At 40.2% G+C, this 18,861-nt stretch overlaps 1 protein-coding gene across 3 annotated transcripts in view; it reads left to right on the plus strand.

The window, feature by feature from the left end:
- LRRC8D (leucine rich repeat containing 8 VRAC subunit D) overlaps positions 1-18,411 on the plus strand; it is a 171,463-nt gene extending 153,052 nt beyond the window's left edge. For all 3 annotated transcript variants that reach the window (XM_049772192.1, XM_049772191.1, XM_049772190.1), the window contains exon 3: positions 15,467-18,411. In XM_049772192.1, the coding sequence (XP_049628149.1) occupies positions 15,469-18,045 (2,577 nt within the window). In that variant the 5' untranslated portion in view covers positions 15,467-15,468 and the 3' untranslated portion in view covers positions 18,046-18,411. The remainder of the gene's footprint in view (positions 1-15,466) is intronic.
- Positions 18,412-18,861: the final 450 nt, after the last annotated feature.

The raw sequence follows: 18,861 nt of genomic DNA on the forward strand, positions 1-18,861 counted from the left end.
TCAAAGAGGAAACCGGAGGCCAGATGTCTGCCTGCCCTCCTCCCCATGCACCTCCCCCCTGGAGTACGGAGGGAGGGGGGAAGCCTGATGACCACTAAGAGTGCCATTAATGATTTTTAAAAGAGTTCTGCTTATGCTTAATCTCTGAAGTCCTTGATTTTTGCCTTTTTTCTCTTGAATTCTGTTTATCAGGTTTCTTTGTTTCCCTATCCCGCACTCCTTTATTTCCCTTTATTGATTATTTTTTCCCCTCAAAGCTTTTCTGGCACATTTTTCGCTCCTTGCCACTGCAGTCCAGTTCCTGGGTGAGTTTGGGAAGTTCTCCTATACCTTTTCTGATGTTCTCTAGTCTCTAGATCCAAAACTAGAAACTAACAAATGGATAGTGACACTAAATTGTGTGCTGCCTCATTCACTACATTATACTGCCGATGTGTATATTTTGTCCAGTGCTTTTTTTTCTATTTTATTGGTGTTTGAATTGCATCTTACAGTTTACAATTAGTGATGTGAGCTAATATTTGTATTTGTGTTGCCATTTTACCAATCACTTGGTAAGAGGTGGAGATGAGATTAAAAACGCAGGCAAGCTATCTACTCCCCAGGGAGATGTGGACATTGGTGGTGGGAATATTGTACTGATGAAGGGGGGTGTTCTTTCTATGACTGAAACCCAACTACATTTTTGTTTGTAATCACGGTATTTAAATAAAGATATTATTTTAAAAAAAAACCCACACAGGCGGGCTAACTTTGTAAATAACTTCTATATATTATGCCTTCAACTCGTTAAGAATTGAAATTCTGGGGCCAGAGCGGTGGTGTAATCCTTGCTCATGCTAGCCTAGGACGGACTGCGGTTTGATTTCCCCAGCGTCCCATATGGTCCCCCAAGCCAAAAGTGACTTCTGAGGACATAGCCAGGAGTAACCCCTGAGCATCACTGAGTGTGGCCCAAAAACCAAAATAAATTGAAAATTGGGGCCGGAGAGGTGGTGCTAGAGGTAAGGTGTCTGCCTTGCAAGCGCTAGCATAGGACGGACCACGGTTCGATCCCCTGGCATCCCATATGGTCCCCCCAAGCCAGGAGTGATTTCTGAGCGCATAGTCAGGAGTAACCCCTGAGCATCAAATGGGTGTGGCTCAAAAAACAAAAAAAAAAATTGAAATTCTAAGGAGTCAAGAAGAGAGTATAGGGGTTGAGGTACTTGCCTTGCATGTTGGAGCTACCCCCACTTTCAGAACTGGGAACATACCCAAGCACTGACTCAGAAACAAAAATTAAAAAGATTGAAATTTATAGCAGAGTATAAGGAGACTCTGAACAGGCTAGAGTGATGGCTCAAGTGGCAGAGCACATATCTAGCATATACAAGGCCTTTAGTTCAATCCCTCATGCCAAAAGGTACCACCGGGTATGACCCTGGTAGCACCTGAGCACCTGTTGCCCAGTCACCCAACTTTGAGGCTCACATGGCTGAGAGTATCCCCAGGCCTGCTATCTTACTCTTTTTAGAATGGCTTTTAGTAATAATAATAAAAATATACTTTTTTGTACATAAATGTTCCATTTCTTGATTGTCTCTGTAGATGTTTGAAGTATTTGTATTTTTCTTATACCATTATTATCTCAAGATCTTTTTTCCCACCTTCACTGATATTTTATGGTTTGGCTACAATTTATCTAATTTCAGTCTAAAGAAAATAGAGTAATAAGTGATGCTGGCTGCCCTTTCTTGTGCCCAAAAAGATGATACAGTGAAGTTGATTTGGGTGTGGGATGTTAATTTTTATTATTATTTTACTTTCTATTTTAGTTTATTCCAAAACTAGATCTTATTAGTATAAATGATCATTGGCTTTGACGATTAGGTTTTTAGAGTATTAGAAGTTGGCTCTTTCATTATATTGTACTTAATGTTGAGCAGTACAGTACATGATGTGTGTGATCTCTAAATATAGAGATGAAAGCAAGACTATTTTTGGTTTTTAAATTGTCCTTCATCCCAGAAATATTTTTAAATATAGTTATCAATCACTTGCATGTTGATAGCTGTTAAGTAATGTTTTTGTAGCTAAGATACATTATAGATACATGGCAGGTTTGTGTCCTGGCAAGTAAGGGCTTATTTCTCTTTTTGTTTATTACATAAGGTCTGCCAACTTTGGGGGAGGGAGAATTCTGTAAGATAACTGTGATGATCAGGATTTGAGGTTTTATGAAAATAAGAATTCAGTTACAGCAAAGTCTTATAAATGGATATTTAAGATCAAGAGTGTGGAACAACGAAGTTACATTTTAAAAGAAAGCTGGGTGTCATCTTTTTTTTTATAATTATCTTTATTTAAACACCATGATTACAAACATGATTATAGTTGTATGATTACAGTCATGTAAAGATGGGTGTCATCTTTTAACACCTTTTCACCTTCTCTCACCCCCTGCACTCCATTAAGTTGCATTAGCTCTTTGATCTCTCAGCTTATAAATCCTTCCATTTTACTCTCCCTTTCCTGCTCCCATCCTGTTCTCTGCCTGGGAAATGCATTAGCTGCCACCTAAGCTCACTACCTCTTTCACTAATGTTCCTTATGATCCACTTGGTATTCCAAGATCTTTTAAGAAACACAAGTTGGATTCCCACCTGCCTCACATCTAGCTGAAAACACATCTGTGGCTGCACACAGACCAGAGTTTGATGTCATCCAAAACTCTTAGGAATCTTACAAGATCCTGTGTCATCTTGTAATCATGTGTGCCCTTCAACCCTATGTCTTAGACCACTAACCGTCTCTCAGTCCCTCAGAAGTGCTTTGGCCATTTTTGTCCAGCCTGTCCCTCACTACTCTGAGCACCTCACTTTAGTCATGATTTCCTTAGGAAACTCCTTAAAGTTTTTATAATCTGGAGGACAGTTTCTCACCTAGTTTCAGCTGGGAGAAGTTCTGGGTTTTCTGGAATCTGAGATTTGAGCATTTTGGGGAGCTCTCTTTCAGTAAAAGAACATGGAGGTAGGAAAGTAAAGTTGGGGTCTGATTATGGGAAAGCTTATTCTTATGTCTGGAAACTTGACTTTCTCTGTGTGAAAATTCACCTCTCTTCCTCAGATTTTCTCAGTGAACCATTTTCTGTGGTGTTTAGCTATGTGGCCATTTGGGCACTCTGAATAATGAGAAAGGACTGAGTGAAGAATTTGCTTCATGTAAGCACTTGAGCATACAGAATGCATTTCATGAGTGGATGGATCAATGCTAAAGCAAATAATTAAATGAAGACTTAGAAGATGGAATAATGCCTGTAATGCCTATATAAAATTTAGAAATTTTTTTTAGAAACCAAAGCAACATCTGGTCTTTGTACTGATCCATTACAAAAGGTAAAAATGTGGGGGCATTGTTTATATAAACAAATACCTTATTCAACCATGAATAATCTTACTTTTGAGCACTTATTACATGGGCACTCATCACTTCAGCACCGTATTCTGAATTAAATGTTTATTGTGCCTGTATATTTACCTCATAGTTGGATAAGATCTTTTTCATTCATTGCCTACTGAGAAGGACAGGAAGCCCCAGGTAGTGATGGGGCAAAAAAGCCTAGACCTTCTTCATTGTCTCTGGAAATGTCTCCTCCTGGGAATTCCTTCCTCTCTGGTCTCTCTAGAGAAGAGGAAAAAACCCTTGGCTTCTGTGGAGCTCCTGCAGGCTCACTGATTTTCTACAGGAATCAATTCTTGTTTGTTTTTTAGTGAGGTTTTGACAAAACTTACCTTTGATTTTTGTATTCTCCCATAGAAAGCTTATTAGTTAGAAGCCAAAGTGCATGAAGGAGGTTAATCAGGACAAGTATGAGAAAGTGCTATACCCTGTTATCTATTGTGACATTAGTTTGTTTGTCAGAGTTGGTTCTTTTGACTTGGGCACCATTATTAGTAACCTTAGGTGTCAATTAAATTAGTATTGACAGGATGTGCCTCACAGATTCAGTGCCTTGGGAACTCTCACGCCTTGCCCTTACAGGTCTTCATGATTCATTGTTAACAGCCTTTATTAAGTACTTGTCCCATGCATGCCCTGTGGACTAGTAAATCAAAGAAACTCTCCTTTCCTCAGGATAGAAATTCAAAACTTTACAATCAAGAAAGGGGAACTTCTCTTGCATGTCCAGGAAACAAGAGTGTTGGGGTGGGAAGATCCTGGTGACATTGATAGAGGGTAGTTAACATTGATGGCATTGGTGCTAGAACATTATATGTTTGAAATTCAGTTCTAAGTAATCTATGTGCCTTCATACAGAAGAATTGTAAGAAATGGAAACTTAACTAATAGACTGATGGAACTCACAGTTGAACAAGGGTCAAAGCAACTACAGTCTAACTCTGCTTTTATGGATCAGATGGCCAGGGCTTTCTATTAATCTGCCAAGAAATCTTTTTAAGTAAGTGAACTGCTCATCAAAAATAATATATTAATATGAGTACCTTTCTTTCTGAGATTTTTTTGAAGATTAAATGAGTACCAAGGCAAAGTACTTATTAATATTTTCTAGAAATTTTTAGCCAAACTAGGATGGGCTCCCAGCCGTCCCTTCCCAGCTCACACATCCATGACTTTGTGATCAGAGGGCCTTTCTGCCCCAAAGACAACTAGCAGATAATATGGTAGAATACCTTGGACCATGAAGATATCTGGTAGCACTATCCTAGCTCACTTTTCTGAACCTACATTCAAGCAGGAACCAGGCATACAAAACCCAGAGAACCCCATTGAGGGTGAGTAAACATAGAAGAAAAATGCTTGATTTGCATTCAAGCTTTTCAGTCTTAACAGGTACAAAGAAATAAGAATTTCTGAAGACAAATGAAACTCCTTTTAGGAAGTCTCACCAGCTGCCTTATAAACTAAGTGAAATTGGGTTAATAAAATTGGTTTGAACAAATGCTCCTCTGAGCTTGGGACGGCTTATTCAGAGGCCTTACTTAGGCTCCCTTAATTGTCAGCTCTTTGTTCCTTTAATCTGCCTTTTCAGAGAAAGGTAACGTCTATTATTAGTAGTTAAATTTCTGTGATATTAGTATTCCCTTTTGCAATCCTAGAACCTATGTTTTCACACAAAGAGGCTATTCTGCAACCAAGTTGAATGAAGTGAAGAGATTTTATTTTCGTAAATGGCTTATAGAAGTAGGTTTGTATATATACTGAAGCACTTGTGAAATTCTGCTGGTCTCAGTTTATGGTTAAGGGAAGGTATATGATTACTGTATGAGAAACATCATCATAACTATGATGTGTTTGAGCTATAATGTGGAAGCCAGTGTCTGAAAACTCAAATATGGGCCTTGATTTTTAGAATTTAGAGAAAGATGGTGTGTATGTGTGTGTATACAGTATACATCTTATATATATATATATATGTGTGTGTGTGTGTGTGTGTGTATAGACACAATATACATACACACACACAATCTAGGTTACTGCTTAGGTATAAGAAAAGACAAAACCATGCAGTTTGCTGCTACATGGAATGATCTGGTGGAGAGTATTATGCTGAGTTAAGTCAGCCAGAGGAAAAGGACAACAAATTATCTCTCTTGGATGAGGATCAGGAGAACCAATCCATGGTTGCCACAAAGCGTGATGTATGCAGCTAGAGTAGTGAACTATGTGACAATGATAGTTACAACTGATCACTGGACAAAACTGGGTGCTGAAAGGGGTTAAAGTGATCTGCTTGTCACCTTCATTAACAGTAGTGCAAACCACAGTGTTAAAAAAGGAGAGAAAGGGGAGAGAGAAAGAGAGAGAGAGGTGAAAGGAGAGAGAGAGAGAGAGAGAGAGAGAGAGAGAGAGAGAGAGAGAGAGAGAGAGAGAGAGAGAGAGAGAAATTATCTGTCCCAGAGGCAGGAAAGAGTGGGTGGGTGGCATGGAAATTGGGGACAGTGGTGGTATCAAGGTGGTATCAAGGAAACTGGTGAAGTGTGGTGTACATTCTAAGACTTAAACAACCATGAACAATTTTGCAACCATGGTGCTTAAATAAAGTAATTATATTAAAAAATTTTCTTTCACGTAGTAAAGAAAAAATAAATGGCCAAAGGCAACAACCCAAGAATGGTTTACAGAGCTGCGTTTGGGATGAGGGAGAGGGGACATGAGTGGAGATTGTGGAGGGAGAACTTTGTATGCATGAAACCCAATCACTAATCACTATTTATTTTTTATTTATTTATTTTTGTTTTTTTGGGGGGTCACACCCAGCAGTGCTTAGGGGTTACTCCTGGCTCCACCCTCAGAAATCGCTCCTGGCAGGCTCAGGGGACCATATGGGATGCCGGGATTTGAACCAATGACCTTCTACATGAAAGGCAAATGCCTTACCTCCATGCTATCTCCTCGGCCCCTTTTTGTTTTGTTTTTAAGTTACACCCTGTAGCGCTCAGGGGTTACTTCTAGCTCTGCATGCAGAAATTGCCCCTGGCAGTCGGGGGACCACATGGGATGCCGGGAATTCAAACCACCATCTCCTGGTTTGACTTTGTGCAAGGCAAACACCCTACCACCATGCTATCTCTCCGGCTCCCTACTACTAATTTTTAAACCATGGTACCAAAAACTAAACAAAACAAAAAATTTTATAGGAAATTCATAACTATTTATTAACCCACTTGTCTTAATTCTTCATAGTTTGTCTTACTACTTTACATTCACTAAAAATGTTCTTTGTGGGGCCGGGCGGTGGCGCTGGAGGTAAGGTGCCTGCCTTACCTGCGCTAGCCTAGGAGACGGACCGCGGTTCTATCCCCCGGCGTCCCATATGGTCCCCCAAGCCAGGAGCGACTTCTGAGCGCATATAGCCAGGAGTAACCCCTGAGCGTCACCGGGTGTGGCCCAAAAACCAAAAAAAAAAAAAAATGTTCTTTGTGTTATTTATTATCCTCAACTTTGAAGTAACATAATCTGTAACTAGGAATACTCTAGAACAGGGGTCTCAAACTCAATTTACCTGGGGGCCGCAGGAGGCAAAGTCGGGGTGATCCTTGAGTGCAAAGTCAGTAGTAAGCCTTGAACATTGAGAGGTGTGACCCAAACATCTAAAACAAAAACAAAACAAAAAAAGATTTCTCTAGGGCAGGGCCACAAAATGTACCGAGGGCTGTTTGTGGTCCGCAGGCCACGAGTTTGAGACCCCTGCTCTAGAAAGATGCTAAAATATTAACGTACTAAAACATAAATACTAAAATATATACTCTGTGGGGCCAGAGTAGCACAGTAAGTAGGACATTTGCTTTGCAGTCAAATGACCCAGGTTCAATACCCAGCATTCCTGGTCCCCAAGTCCACCAGGAATGATCCCTGAGTATAGAGCCAATAGTAAGCCCTGAGAATTGTCAGATATGGCTCCAAAACAAGAAGTAGTCTTATAAAATATACATTTATGAACTCCTATAGTCCTCTACTGTCAGGTATTAAATGTGTTGTAAAAAAAAAAATAGCTCTTAGTACTTTTTTTGTTTTGCTTTGTTTAATTTTTTTTTTTTTTTGGTGGATTTTGGGTCACACCGGCAGTGCTCAGGGGAAACTCCTGGCTCCATGCTCAGAAATTGCTCCTGGCATGCATGGGGGACCATATGGGAAGCCGGATTCGAACTGATGACCTTCTGCATGAAAGGCAGACGCCTTACCTCCATGCTATCTCTCCGGCCCCGCTTTGTTTAATTTTTGAACCACACCTTATGAAGCTCAGGGGTTACTCCTGGCTATGCACTCAGAAATCACTCCTGGCTTGGGGGACCATATGGGATGTGGGGGGATCGAACCATGCTCCTTCCTAGATCAGCCACGTGCAAGACAAATGCCCTACTGCTGTGCCACCACTCTGGCCCCTCTTAGTACTTTTTCTAGATTGATTTTATCCATTAATAAATGGGTATGATGAATAATTTTACCCATTGTGAAATCTGGTTTTGATAGAGTTTGTGTGAAGTGTTTTATAAAATCTGTGAAGGATTCCTTGAAAATCTTGTGTTACTTTTTTTCATCACCTAAACCAAAGCTGTCATAAACAAGAACTAGTTTTGGAATTATTATTATTATTATTATTATTATTATTATTTGTTTGTTGTGTTTTTTTTTTGTTTTTGGGCCACACCCTGTGACGCTCAGGGGTTACTCCTGGCTATGCACTCAGAAGTTGCTCCTGGTTTCTTGGGGGACCATATGGGACGCCGGGGGATCGAACCGCGGTCCATCCTAGGCTAGCGCAGGCAAGGCAGGCACCTTACCTCCAGCGCCACCGCCCGGCCCCTATTATTATTATTACTACTACTACTACTACTACTACTACTACTACTACTACTACTACTACTACTTCTCAGGGCCTACGGGTGGCTAGGAAATAGACCATCTGTCTTGCAATCATGAAATATCAAGTTTAGTCCCAGGACCTACCCCACATGCCAATTTACAATTCTAAAAACACTGCCTTTTGTGATCCCTGCCACCAGGACAAAGTGAAGACAAACTTTGCAGCTAAGTGTGCAGAGTTGGAGAGCTAGTACAATGGGTACAACACTTTCCTGGCACAGTCCAGCCCAGATTTGATCCCCAGCATTCAATATGATCCTCACTGCCCCAGCAGGCGTAACCTTAAGCACGTTTAGTTATGGACCAAAAACAGATACATATACACCCCCCTCTCTCTTTTTTTCTCTCTCTTTCTCTCTCTCTCTCTCTCTCTCTCTCTCTCTCAGTAAATCTTATGAAAATGGGCTGATTTGGGCCACAAAGATAGTACAACAGGTATTATGGCATTTGTTTGCAGTAGATAAAGTTCAATCCCTGGTACCATATAGGGTTCCCGAATAAACCCTGACAAGTATAACCCAGAAGCCCCCCCAAAATAAATTTAAGTATAATAAAATGAGCCAGCTTATCATCTCAGTGATTCTTCTTATATACTCAGTTCTAAACTGGATGTTTCTAATACATACCACTGCTAATATTATCGGTATTGTTGTCAACTCTGTAAGTGAAGTGTATATGCTCACAAGAAATAAGCAAGATGCTAAAGAGTTTTCTCCAGAGCCAATTCAGTATTATCAAAATAACATGACAATCATTTAGCCTACCATGAATTTTAAGACACAACAATATCCCATATCTACTTTTCTGTTGTATTTCCATTGAAATAGACAGTTCACATAATTAAAGATTGAAGTCTAACTTTATATTTTAATGGGTTTACTGAGATATAATTCAATGTCATATGATCCACCTTCTTAAAATATACAGATCAGGACCAAAGAGATAGTCAGTGAACTAAGCACAATCATTGCAGAAAGCCCAGGTTTGATGCCCAAACACTGCAGGGTGTTGTAACTGAGCATGGAATTGGAAGTAGCCTATAAGCACCATACATAGACCTCATGGATTACGTATCCCCAAAACTATAACATTAATTTCTATTTTTGATGCTGGCTACTGATTATTGGCTTATTCAACTATTACTAACCTTACTTTCAGGTTCATTTCTCACAAAAGACTTCAGATTACATTTCTGTTATTTTATGATTTATCTTTGTCCAACCAAAGTCCAATAACTTCCTTCTTTCATTCTAGTATAAAATGCTTTCTCAACTGGGCTAGAGCAATAGCACAGTAGTGCACTTGCGTACAGTAAACCCAGGTTCAATCCTGGCACTATGTATGATCTCCTGAGCCTTGCCAGGAATAATACCTGAGCACAGAAATAGGAATAAGCCCTGAGAATAACATGTGTGACCCAAAAACAAAACCAAACAAAGTAAAACAAAACAAAACAAAATTCCTTCAACTTCCAAAAGAAATACTGTTTTGGGGTTTTTATGTTTTTGTTTTGGGGCCACACCCAGTGACGCTCAGGGGTTACTCCTAGCTATGCACTCAGAAATCGATCCTGGCTTGGGGACACCAGGGAATTGAACCAAGGTCTAGCCTAGGTCAGCACATGCAAGGCTAACGCCCTACCACTGCGCCACCACTCCAGCCTCAAGAAATATTATTGGGGCCCGGAGAGATAGCACAGCGGCGTTTGCCTTGCAAACAGCCGATCCAGGACCAAAAGGTGGTTGGTTCGAATCCCGGTGTCCCATATGGTCCCCCGTGCCTGCCAGGAGCTATTTCTGAGCAGACAGCCAGGAGTAACCCCTGAGCACTGCCGGGTGTGGCCCAAAAACCAAAAAAAAAAAAAAAGAAATATTATTGATCTATTGGAATGTTAAGCTGAATTATAGGTGCCAATGGGAAAAAACCTTGGAGTGTGGAAGTTTACTTCTTTGTAACATAATTCTAAAGTTCTTTGTGACAGAAGTTTTTGAAAAGATTAGCATAAGTAATGTCTACAAATAAAAGTTACTAAGGGTGACTTCCTTGGGTTAAAAAAATCAAATATCCAGATCTGGGAGCTGGCTCAGCCTTCAGAGGTATGTATCATGAATGTCAAAGGCCAGTTTAATCCTGGGTGCATCATTCCTCTTCCCTGATCAATACTGCTGAGTGCAGCCTTTGTGCTTCCAGCATTCCTGAGCCTGAGCAACATCATATTGTGCAGCACAGGCATTGAATCAACCAGAAGTATCACCAGAAGTAGTTACCAAGTCCCCTAAACACTGAGAGGCCTCTCAAAATTTCAAATCCTGATTCACTGAGATCAGACCCCAGGAAAAGGAATTCAGAAAGCTAAATACTAATCTCTTTCTCATTGCCTTGGTTCTAACATGGAAAGTCTCTTGAAGAAAAGAATGTGCTTCTTATAGGATAGGTAATTAATATAGTTCTGCACATACATAGTATAGAAAAAACATCTTCTCTTTTTAAAGTTGTGCTACAGTTAGTGATGAAACGCTCCCTGAGAAGTAAGTCTTTATCAATTTTTAGATGGATGAATTAGGATGACATTCTAACCCCATATTAATGATGAGACCTGCACAGGTTCATAAAGGCTAGTAATGGGAAAACATAAGAATAATTTGTGGGATCAGAGAGATACTGCTGCTAAGGCAGTTGCTGTTCATGTGACTGACCTGGGTTCAGACCCTAGCACTGCATATGGTCCCACAAGCCATACCAGGAGTGATCACAGAACCAGTAGTAATCTCTGAGCACAAATGGTTATGGCCAACCTGTCCCTCACCACTGCCAATAAAAGTATTATTTGTAATTTCTATTATGCATGATAGTTGTCTCATGTCTCTTTTCCTTGGCTCATACTTTTTTCTATTGCCCCACCTTCTGCTGAGGATCTGTCCCCCTCCTGGTTTCAGGGTAGAATCCAGTCCTCTGTGAAAGCCTTCCCAATAATTCGATGTAGAAATGGGCTTGTACTGCCTTGTGCCACTCTTGTACTTTGCATTGTCAAGATTAGAATAATTTTCTTAGAGTTATAATGGCATAAAGACCAGGACTAGGTGAGCATTTCTGTATTTCTCTATTCATGGTACCTGATCCTGGTTTTCTTGAATTCCAAACGTATGTCCTGAAAACTTGCCTTAGTGAAGGTGGTGATTGTTTAATCTCATTACTCTGTCTCCTCAATATCAAGGACAACAATGACAAGATCACTCCTTCAACAGCCACCCCTTAGCCAACAGTGCAATCACCAGAGAACCATGTGATAGAGAAAGAGATTGGGAGAGGAAAGGTTCTATTAGTCTCACCCTTCATTATCCCTGAAAGGTCAGGTGAGCTCATCTTAACTGAGGTTTCCTACTGCTGTTGGGAAACAGCAATATGTAAGTCACTCACTGAATGTAAAAATTAGTCTACATCATTTCTAGAAAAGTTGTTTATAAAACCAAAAAGTACTTTGACATGAGAATTAGAAGGGGGGGTCATGTAATCTGGTGGAAAAAAACATGCGGTTTGACCTTAGATGACTCAGTTTTTTGTGTTTTATTTTGTGTGCTTCTGTGTTTCTGAGCTTGATGGTTTGGTTTTGAGTCGTAATTTTTTTTAGTTTGTTTGTTGTGCTTGTTTGTTTTGGGGATACCCCTAGCAGTTCTCAGGTTTCACTCCTGGCTTTGCACTCAGGGATCACTCCTGGCACAGATTGGGGGATTATATGAACTGTTCCCTGGTTAGCCATGTGCCAGGCAATCACCATACCCTCTGTACCCATTCACCACTGTATTTCTGTTTTTACAGTGCCTAGGATCCAACCCAGAGTCCGTCATTTGTGAGGCATGCACTATGTCATGAAGTCACAGTCCCCCATCCCTAAAATGAGATTGGGGGGGCACACCCAGTAGCGCTTAGGGGTTCTGTGCTCAAGAGCATTCCTGGTGGGCTCAGGGGACCATATGGGTTGCCAGAGATTGAACTGTGTCTGGCACGGGCAAGGCAAGCACCCTGCCTAATTGTCCTATTGCTCTGGCCCCTAAAATGAGATTTTTAAATCCATGCTCCACCAGTAATTATTTGGCTTACACATAAATGTGATAAATTGATTTTTTTGACCTGTCGAAGGAAAATAATACTTGGCACTAAAAAGTGTTTTGACATTTTGATGGCAAGCTTCCACTTGTATTCTTTCTGTGTTGGTCCCACTGTTAGAAGCCAAACTTTTTCTTACACTGTTTAGTCATTTTTTTTTTTGCACCTTCTTGTCTATGACAGACTCTTTCTCTGTCCTATGACCTCAATCAAGGTGTACCTTGATGTGGGGTGTGAGGCAGATCTTTACTCCAGTATTTCAGCACGTTCCACAGGCAGCTGCTTATGCTGCAGTTTACATTGTTTTCTAAAACATTGTACAGAAGGTAAGGTGTGCATACCCACCTCCCCTTCTCTGTTTGGGCTCCATTGTTGCCTGGGTTAGAGGTACAGAATAACTGCAACATAACACAAGATAAAAGGATCCCACAGTTGCTTTGTTCCACGCTCCTCTGTTCATTGTTATGACAAAAAAATGAACATAGCATTTTTATTCCTTTGTGAGTCCAAGCACATTTTTAATGGCAGTTAACTTTATTAAATGTCCTTTAGCTTAGTGTCATGTGTAGGTCTCTAAACATTCTTAAGGAATGTTGATGATAATGATGAAAATCTCATGTATTCTTTCAGTCTGTATATACCTGCAATGTTGTATCCTGATTGAAGTATGGAAGTATAGAAGTATGGACGATGACTTGGTCCCTGTCCAGTAAACAGTTGTATTGAGTGTGATAAGAGCCATGATTAGGAGAGTGTAGAGGCTTGCTGAAGAAGCCACCTCCCCAGGACTAAGGGTTAGGGAAAGCATATGAAAAGAACAACAGAAAACTGATAGCTTCGTGAAGGAATATGAGGAGAAAATAGTCTGATGAGCAGGGGCCTGAGTGATTGTACACAGTAGGTATGGTATTGCCTTGCACATGGCTGACCCAGGTTCGATTCCTGGCATCCTATATGGTCCCCCAAGCCTGCCAGAAGTAATTTCTCAGCACAGCACCAAGAGTAACCCCTAAGCACTATTAGATATGGCCAAAAATTTAAGAAAAAAAAAAAAAGAGCAAATAATGTAGGAACTGAACCTTAGGGAGAATGGCTGGTTGGAAAAACTGGGAGCACTTAGCAATCAGGAAACCAGAAAGACCAGAGGGAGAATTTTAATAAAATAACAGCATCAGAATGGACAAAGGAATCAAGGAAGCCAGGACTGGTGTCCCAGAAACTAATTGTCATAATTAAGGGTCACAAGCCAAATGATCATCATTCTCAGTGTCTTGACTCAAAAATCAATTTCTTCTTCAGTCCTCTAACCAAACATGCTGCTACTCTGGGGCCCAAAACAGCTATTTGAAGAGTAAAGAAATATCATCTTCTAATGTGAAAAAAAAAAATCTTTTTTTCCAGTGCACATACTAATGTCCTTCAATCACAGTCATTGAGTGTGGCAATACCGAGATCTTTGCCAGAAGACCACTACATGGGTCTCCTGCTTTATTAGAAACCAAATTCGATCTGATCCTGCTTTATTCAATGTCATAATCATTGATCATTTCATATTAGTTGTGTCTTCATTCTTACTGTTTATACTTATAAGCACTAGAGTTTCTGGTGCATATGTCAATAAATCCCAAAAACCTAGTGGTCCTCAGATATGTTATTTTCACTTCTCATGGTTCATGTTACCTATGGTCAACCGTAATTGACTGTTGTTCATACAATAAGGTATTTTACAATCAAGGGAAATCACATATGCAGGACTTTTGTTATAGTGTTAGTCATTGTTCTTGACGAGAACAATTATTAATAGTTCTTGTTAACTTTCTATTATACCTAATTTAAAAGTGAACTTTGCCATGGACATGTATGTGTAGAGGAGGGGAAAACAATAAATACAAATCACGGTAGTTACATATTTCCAGGTATCCAGTAATGGTCTAAATTAGAGGGTGTGCCAAGAACTTTATAATCATTACTCAATTTAAGCTTTTCAATAACCCTTAGTAATTGTCATCCCCATTATACAAATAGGAAATACAAGAAATGAAGAATCACAGCTTTATTAAGTAACATTACTGAGACTGATACACAAGAATTTATCTCAGAATTTAATAAATAAGCCCAGAACCTCTCATTTTGGTTTATACAAAGTAAAAGTACTTCACTCCCCAAACTTTCAAACTGCACTTTTTTTTTTTTTTTTGGTTTTTAGTTTTTAGTTTTTGGGTCACACCCAGCAGTGCTCAGGGGTTACTCCTAGCTCTATGCTCAGAAATCACTCCTGGCAGGCTCGGGGGACAATACGGGATACCGGGATTCAAACCACAGTCCTTCTGCATGCAAGGCAAACACCCTACCTCCATACTTTCTCTCTGCCCCCTCCTTTTGTTTTTTGTTTGTTTGTTTGTTTGTTTTTGGTCAATCTGCACTTTAAATAAGTTGAGACAAGCAAATGCCATTTTGGTTTTCATGTGTTCCCTTAAAGTTTAGTAACTTAAGAGTCTTTCATTCATCTTTAAATAATCCTCAAACTCTTTCTCCTTTCTACAAACTGTCACTGTTCTTTAGAATGTAGTCTGAACTCCCTGCCCATTTTTGCCTTTTGGACTTTGGGAGAAAGACTACTGGAACAAATTGCCATTTCCTGCTATATGTTCTTTCTCAACTAGTCCCTTCAATTCCTATTGTAGATTCAAAGATAGAACCTGGGAGCTGGAAAAAATACTGGGAAAATAGCGGGTAGGTCACTTGCCTTGCACACAAATTTACTCAGGCTCAATCTTCAGCACTCCAAGCCCCACCTGAAGAAATCCCAGAGTGCATAACCAGGAGTAAACACTAACCACTCTTGGGTGTGGCCCAAAGAACTCGCATTCTTCCTCTCAAAAAAAAAAAAAAAAAAAGATCTGGCTAAGAACACTTTAGAAGTTAGTACAGAGCTTTTCTCATAGATTTTTACTTACATTTTTATAATAATGTCTTTTGTTTGCTTGTTTTCTAGGAATGTTTACCCTTGCGGAAGTTGCTTCACTCAATGACATTCAGCCAACTTACCGAATCCTGAAACCATGGTGGGATGTGTTTATGGATTATCTGGCTGTCGTTATGTTGATGGTAGCCATCTTTGCAGGAACCATGCAACTTACCAAAGATCAGGTGGTCTGCTTGCCAGTATTGCCATCTCCTGTAAATTCAAAGGCACACACGACACCAGGAAATACCGACGTGACCACCCCCATCTCGAAAATGGAAGCAGCCACTGACCAAGACCAAGAGGGACAGACGACAAATGACATTTCCTTTGTTACATCTGCTGTGACACCTGACATACCTCTCAGAGCCACATATCCTCACACAGATTCCACAGCTCCAAGTCCAGAGTCCAGGAAAGAGAAGAGAAATCCCACAGGACGAAAAACAAACTTGGATTTTCAGCAATATGTATTTATTAATCAGATGTGTTACCATCTGGCCCTTCCATGGTATTCTAAGTACTTTCCATACCTTGCACTTATACATACTATAATTCTCATGGTCAGTAGCAACTTTTGGTTCAAATATCCCAAAACCTGCTCAAAAGTGGAACATTTTGTTTCAATATTAGGGAAGTGCTTTGAATCTCCTTGGACTACAAAAGCTTTGTCTGAGACAGCATGCGAAGACTCGGAGGAAAACAAGCAGAGAATAACTGGTGCCCAGACTTTACCAAAGCATGTGTCTACCAGCAGCGATGAAGGGAGTCCTAGTGCCAGTACCCCAATGATCAACAAAACTGGCTTCAAATTCTCAGCAGAGAAACCTGTGATCGAAGTCCCTAGCATGACCATCCTGGATAAGAAAGATGGGGAACAGGCCAAAGCTCTCTTTGAGAAAGTAAGGAAGTTCCGAGCTCATGTGGAAGACAGTGACTTAATCTATAAACTCTATGTGGTCCAGACCGTTGTCAAGACGGCCAAGTTCATTTTCATTCTCTGCTATACTGCAAACTTTGTCAATGCGATCAGCTTCGAGCACGTCTGCAAACCCAAAGTGGAGCACTTAACTGGTTACGAGGTGTTTGAGTGCACCCACAATATGGCGTACATGCTGAAAAAGCTTCTGATCAGTTACATATCCATTATCTGCGTTTATGGTTTTATCTGCCTCTACACTCTCTTCTGGTTATTCAGGATCCCGTTGAAGGAATATTCTTTTGAAAAAGTTAGAGAAGAGAGCAGTTTCAGTGACATCCCAGATGTCAAAAATGATTTTGCATTCCTCCTCCACATGGTAGACCAGTACGACCAGCTCTATTCCAAACGTTTTGGAGTCTTCTTGTCAGAAGTCAGTGAAAATAAACTTAGGGAAATCAGTTTGAACCACGAATGGACTTTTGAAAAGCTCCGGCAACATGTGTCACGCAATGCCCAGGACAAGCAGGAGTTACATCTCTTTATGCTGTCTGGTGTGCCCGATGCTGTCTTTGACCTCACAGACCTGGACGTGCTCAAGCTTGAACTGATTCCAGAAGCAAAAATCCCTGCTAAGATCTCTCAGATGACAAATCTCCAAGAGCTTCACCTCTGCCACTGCCCTGCAAAAGTGGAACAGACTGCTTTTAGTTTTCTCCGGGATCATTTGAGATGCCTTCACGTGAAGTTTACTGACGTAGCTGAAATCCCTGCTTGGGTGTATTTGCTTAAGAACCTCCGAGAGTTGTATTTGATAGGCAATTTGAACTCAGAAAATAATAAGATGATAGGCCTTGAATCTCTCCGAGAGTTGCGACACCTTAAGATTCTCCACGTGAAGAGCAATTTGACCAAAGTCCCCTCAAACATTACAGATGTGGCCCCACATCTTACAAAGTTAGTCATTCATAATGACGGCACGAAACTCTTGGTATTGAACAGCCTTAAGAAAATGATGAATGTCGCTGAGCTTGAGCTCCAGAACTGTGAGCTCGAGAGGATTCCACACGCTATTTTCAGTCTCTCGAATTTGCAGGAACTGGATTTAAAATCGAACAATATACGCACCATTGAGGAAATCATCAGTTTCCAACACTTAAAACGACTGACTTGTCTAAAATTATGGCATAATAAAATCGTTACCATTCCTCCCTCCATCACCCATGTCAAAAACCTGGAGTCACTTTATTTCTCTAACAACAAGCTCGAATCCTTACCACTGGCAGTGTTTAGTTTACAGAAACTCAGATGCTTAGACGTAAGCTACAACAACATTTCAATGCTTCCCATAGAAATAGGATTACTTCAGAACCTGCAGCATTTGCATATCACTGGGAACAAAGTGGACCTTCTGCCCAAACAATTGTTTAAATGCGTCAAGTTGAGGACTTTGAATCTGGGGCAAAACTGCATCACCTCCCTCCCAGAAAAAATTAGCCAGCTCTCGCAGCTCACGCAGCTGGAGCTGAAGGGGAATTGCTTGGACCGCCTGCCAGCCCAGCTGGGCCTGTGTCGCCTGCTCAAGAAGAGCGGGCTTGTTGTGGAAGATCACCTTTTTGACACCCTGCCACTCGAAGTCAAAGAAGCATTGAATCAAGACATAAATGTCCCCTTTGCGAATGGGATTTAACTGAGCTCATCCGTGCACATCCGTGTGCAGGAACAACTTCCTAGATTGCAAATGCTTACATACAAGTTATTGCAAGATAATGCATTTTAGGAGTAGACACATCTTTAAAAATAAAACACAGAGAGAAGATGACCTAGAAGGCTGATAGATGATGTGGCTGAATGTTCAATGTCTGTAGTGTTTTTAAGTCATTCATTCCCAAATCTTTTTTCTTTTTTTCTTTTTGGGGAAAGGAAAGGAAAAGTTATAATCACTAATCTTAGTTTCTTTTTAAATTGTTTGTAACTTGGATGCTGCCGCTACTGAATGTTTACAAATTGCTTGCCTGCTAAAGTAAATAATTAAATTGACATTTTTCTTACTATACCACCTTTTATGAGGTGTCTTGATTTACCTTGCTTATTGTTGGCAATATTCTAAATCAAATCACTGAAGACACAGAGGGCCCAAACTTGTGAATTTAGATCTACTGAAGTGTTGGTTTCTTTCCTGTTTCCATTTAATGCACTTCAAACAGTGCTTAAAATGTATGGCTGGTGCTATTGCTTCTGAGAATCCCATCTTAAAGATCTTAATACGTTTAAAAGATGTATGCAGTTAAGATGTGTAACTTGTGGGTTGGATATGGTTTGTCTAACAATAAATAAGGAAAAAAATCACACACCCCTTAATGATAGCATTGTTCCATAATCTGCAGTTCTGCTCTATAGTTTATTTCTAATAACACAGGATTACCAATAGATACAATGTTTTTTAAAAAATAAAAATTTTTATTACAATCAATGTAACCATTTTAATCATTTAATGATTAATAGT

The sequence above is a fragment of the Suncus etruscus genome, chromosome 4 (assembly GCF_024139225.1).
Source record: "Suncus etruscus isolate mSunEtr1 chromosome 4, mSunEtr1.pri.cur, whole genome shotgun sequence".
Lineage (NCBI taxonomy): Eukaryota > Metazoa > Chordata > Mammalia > Eulipotyphla > Soricidae > Suncus > Suncus etruscus.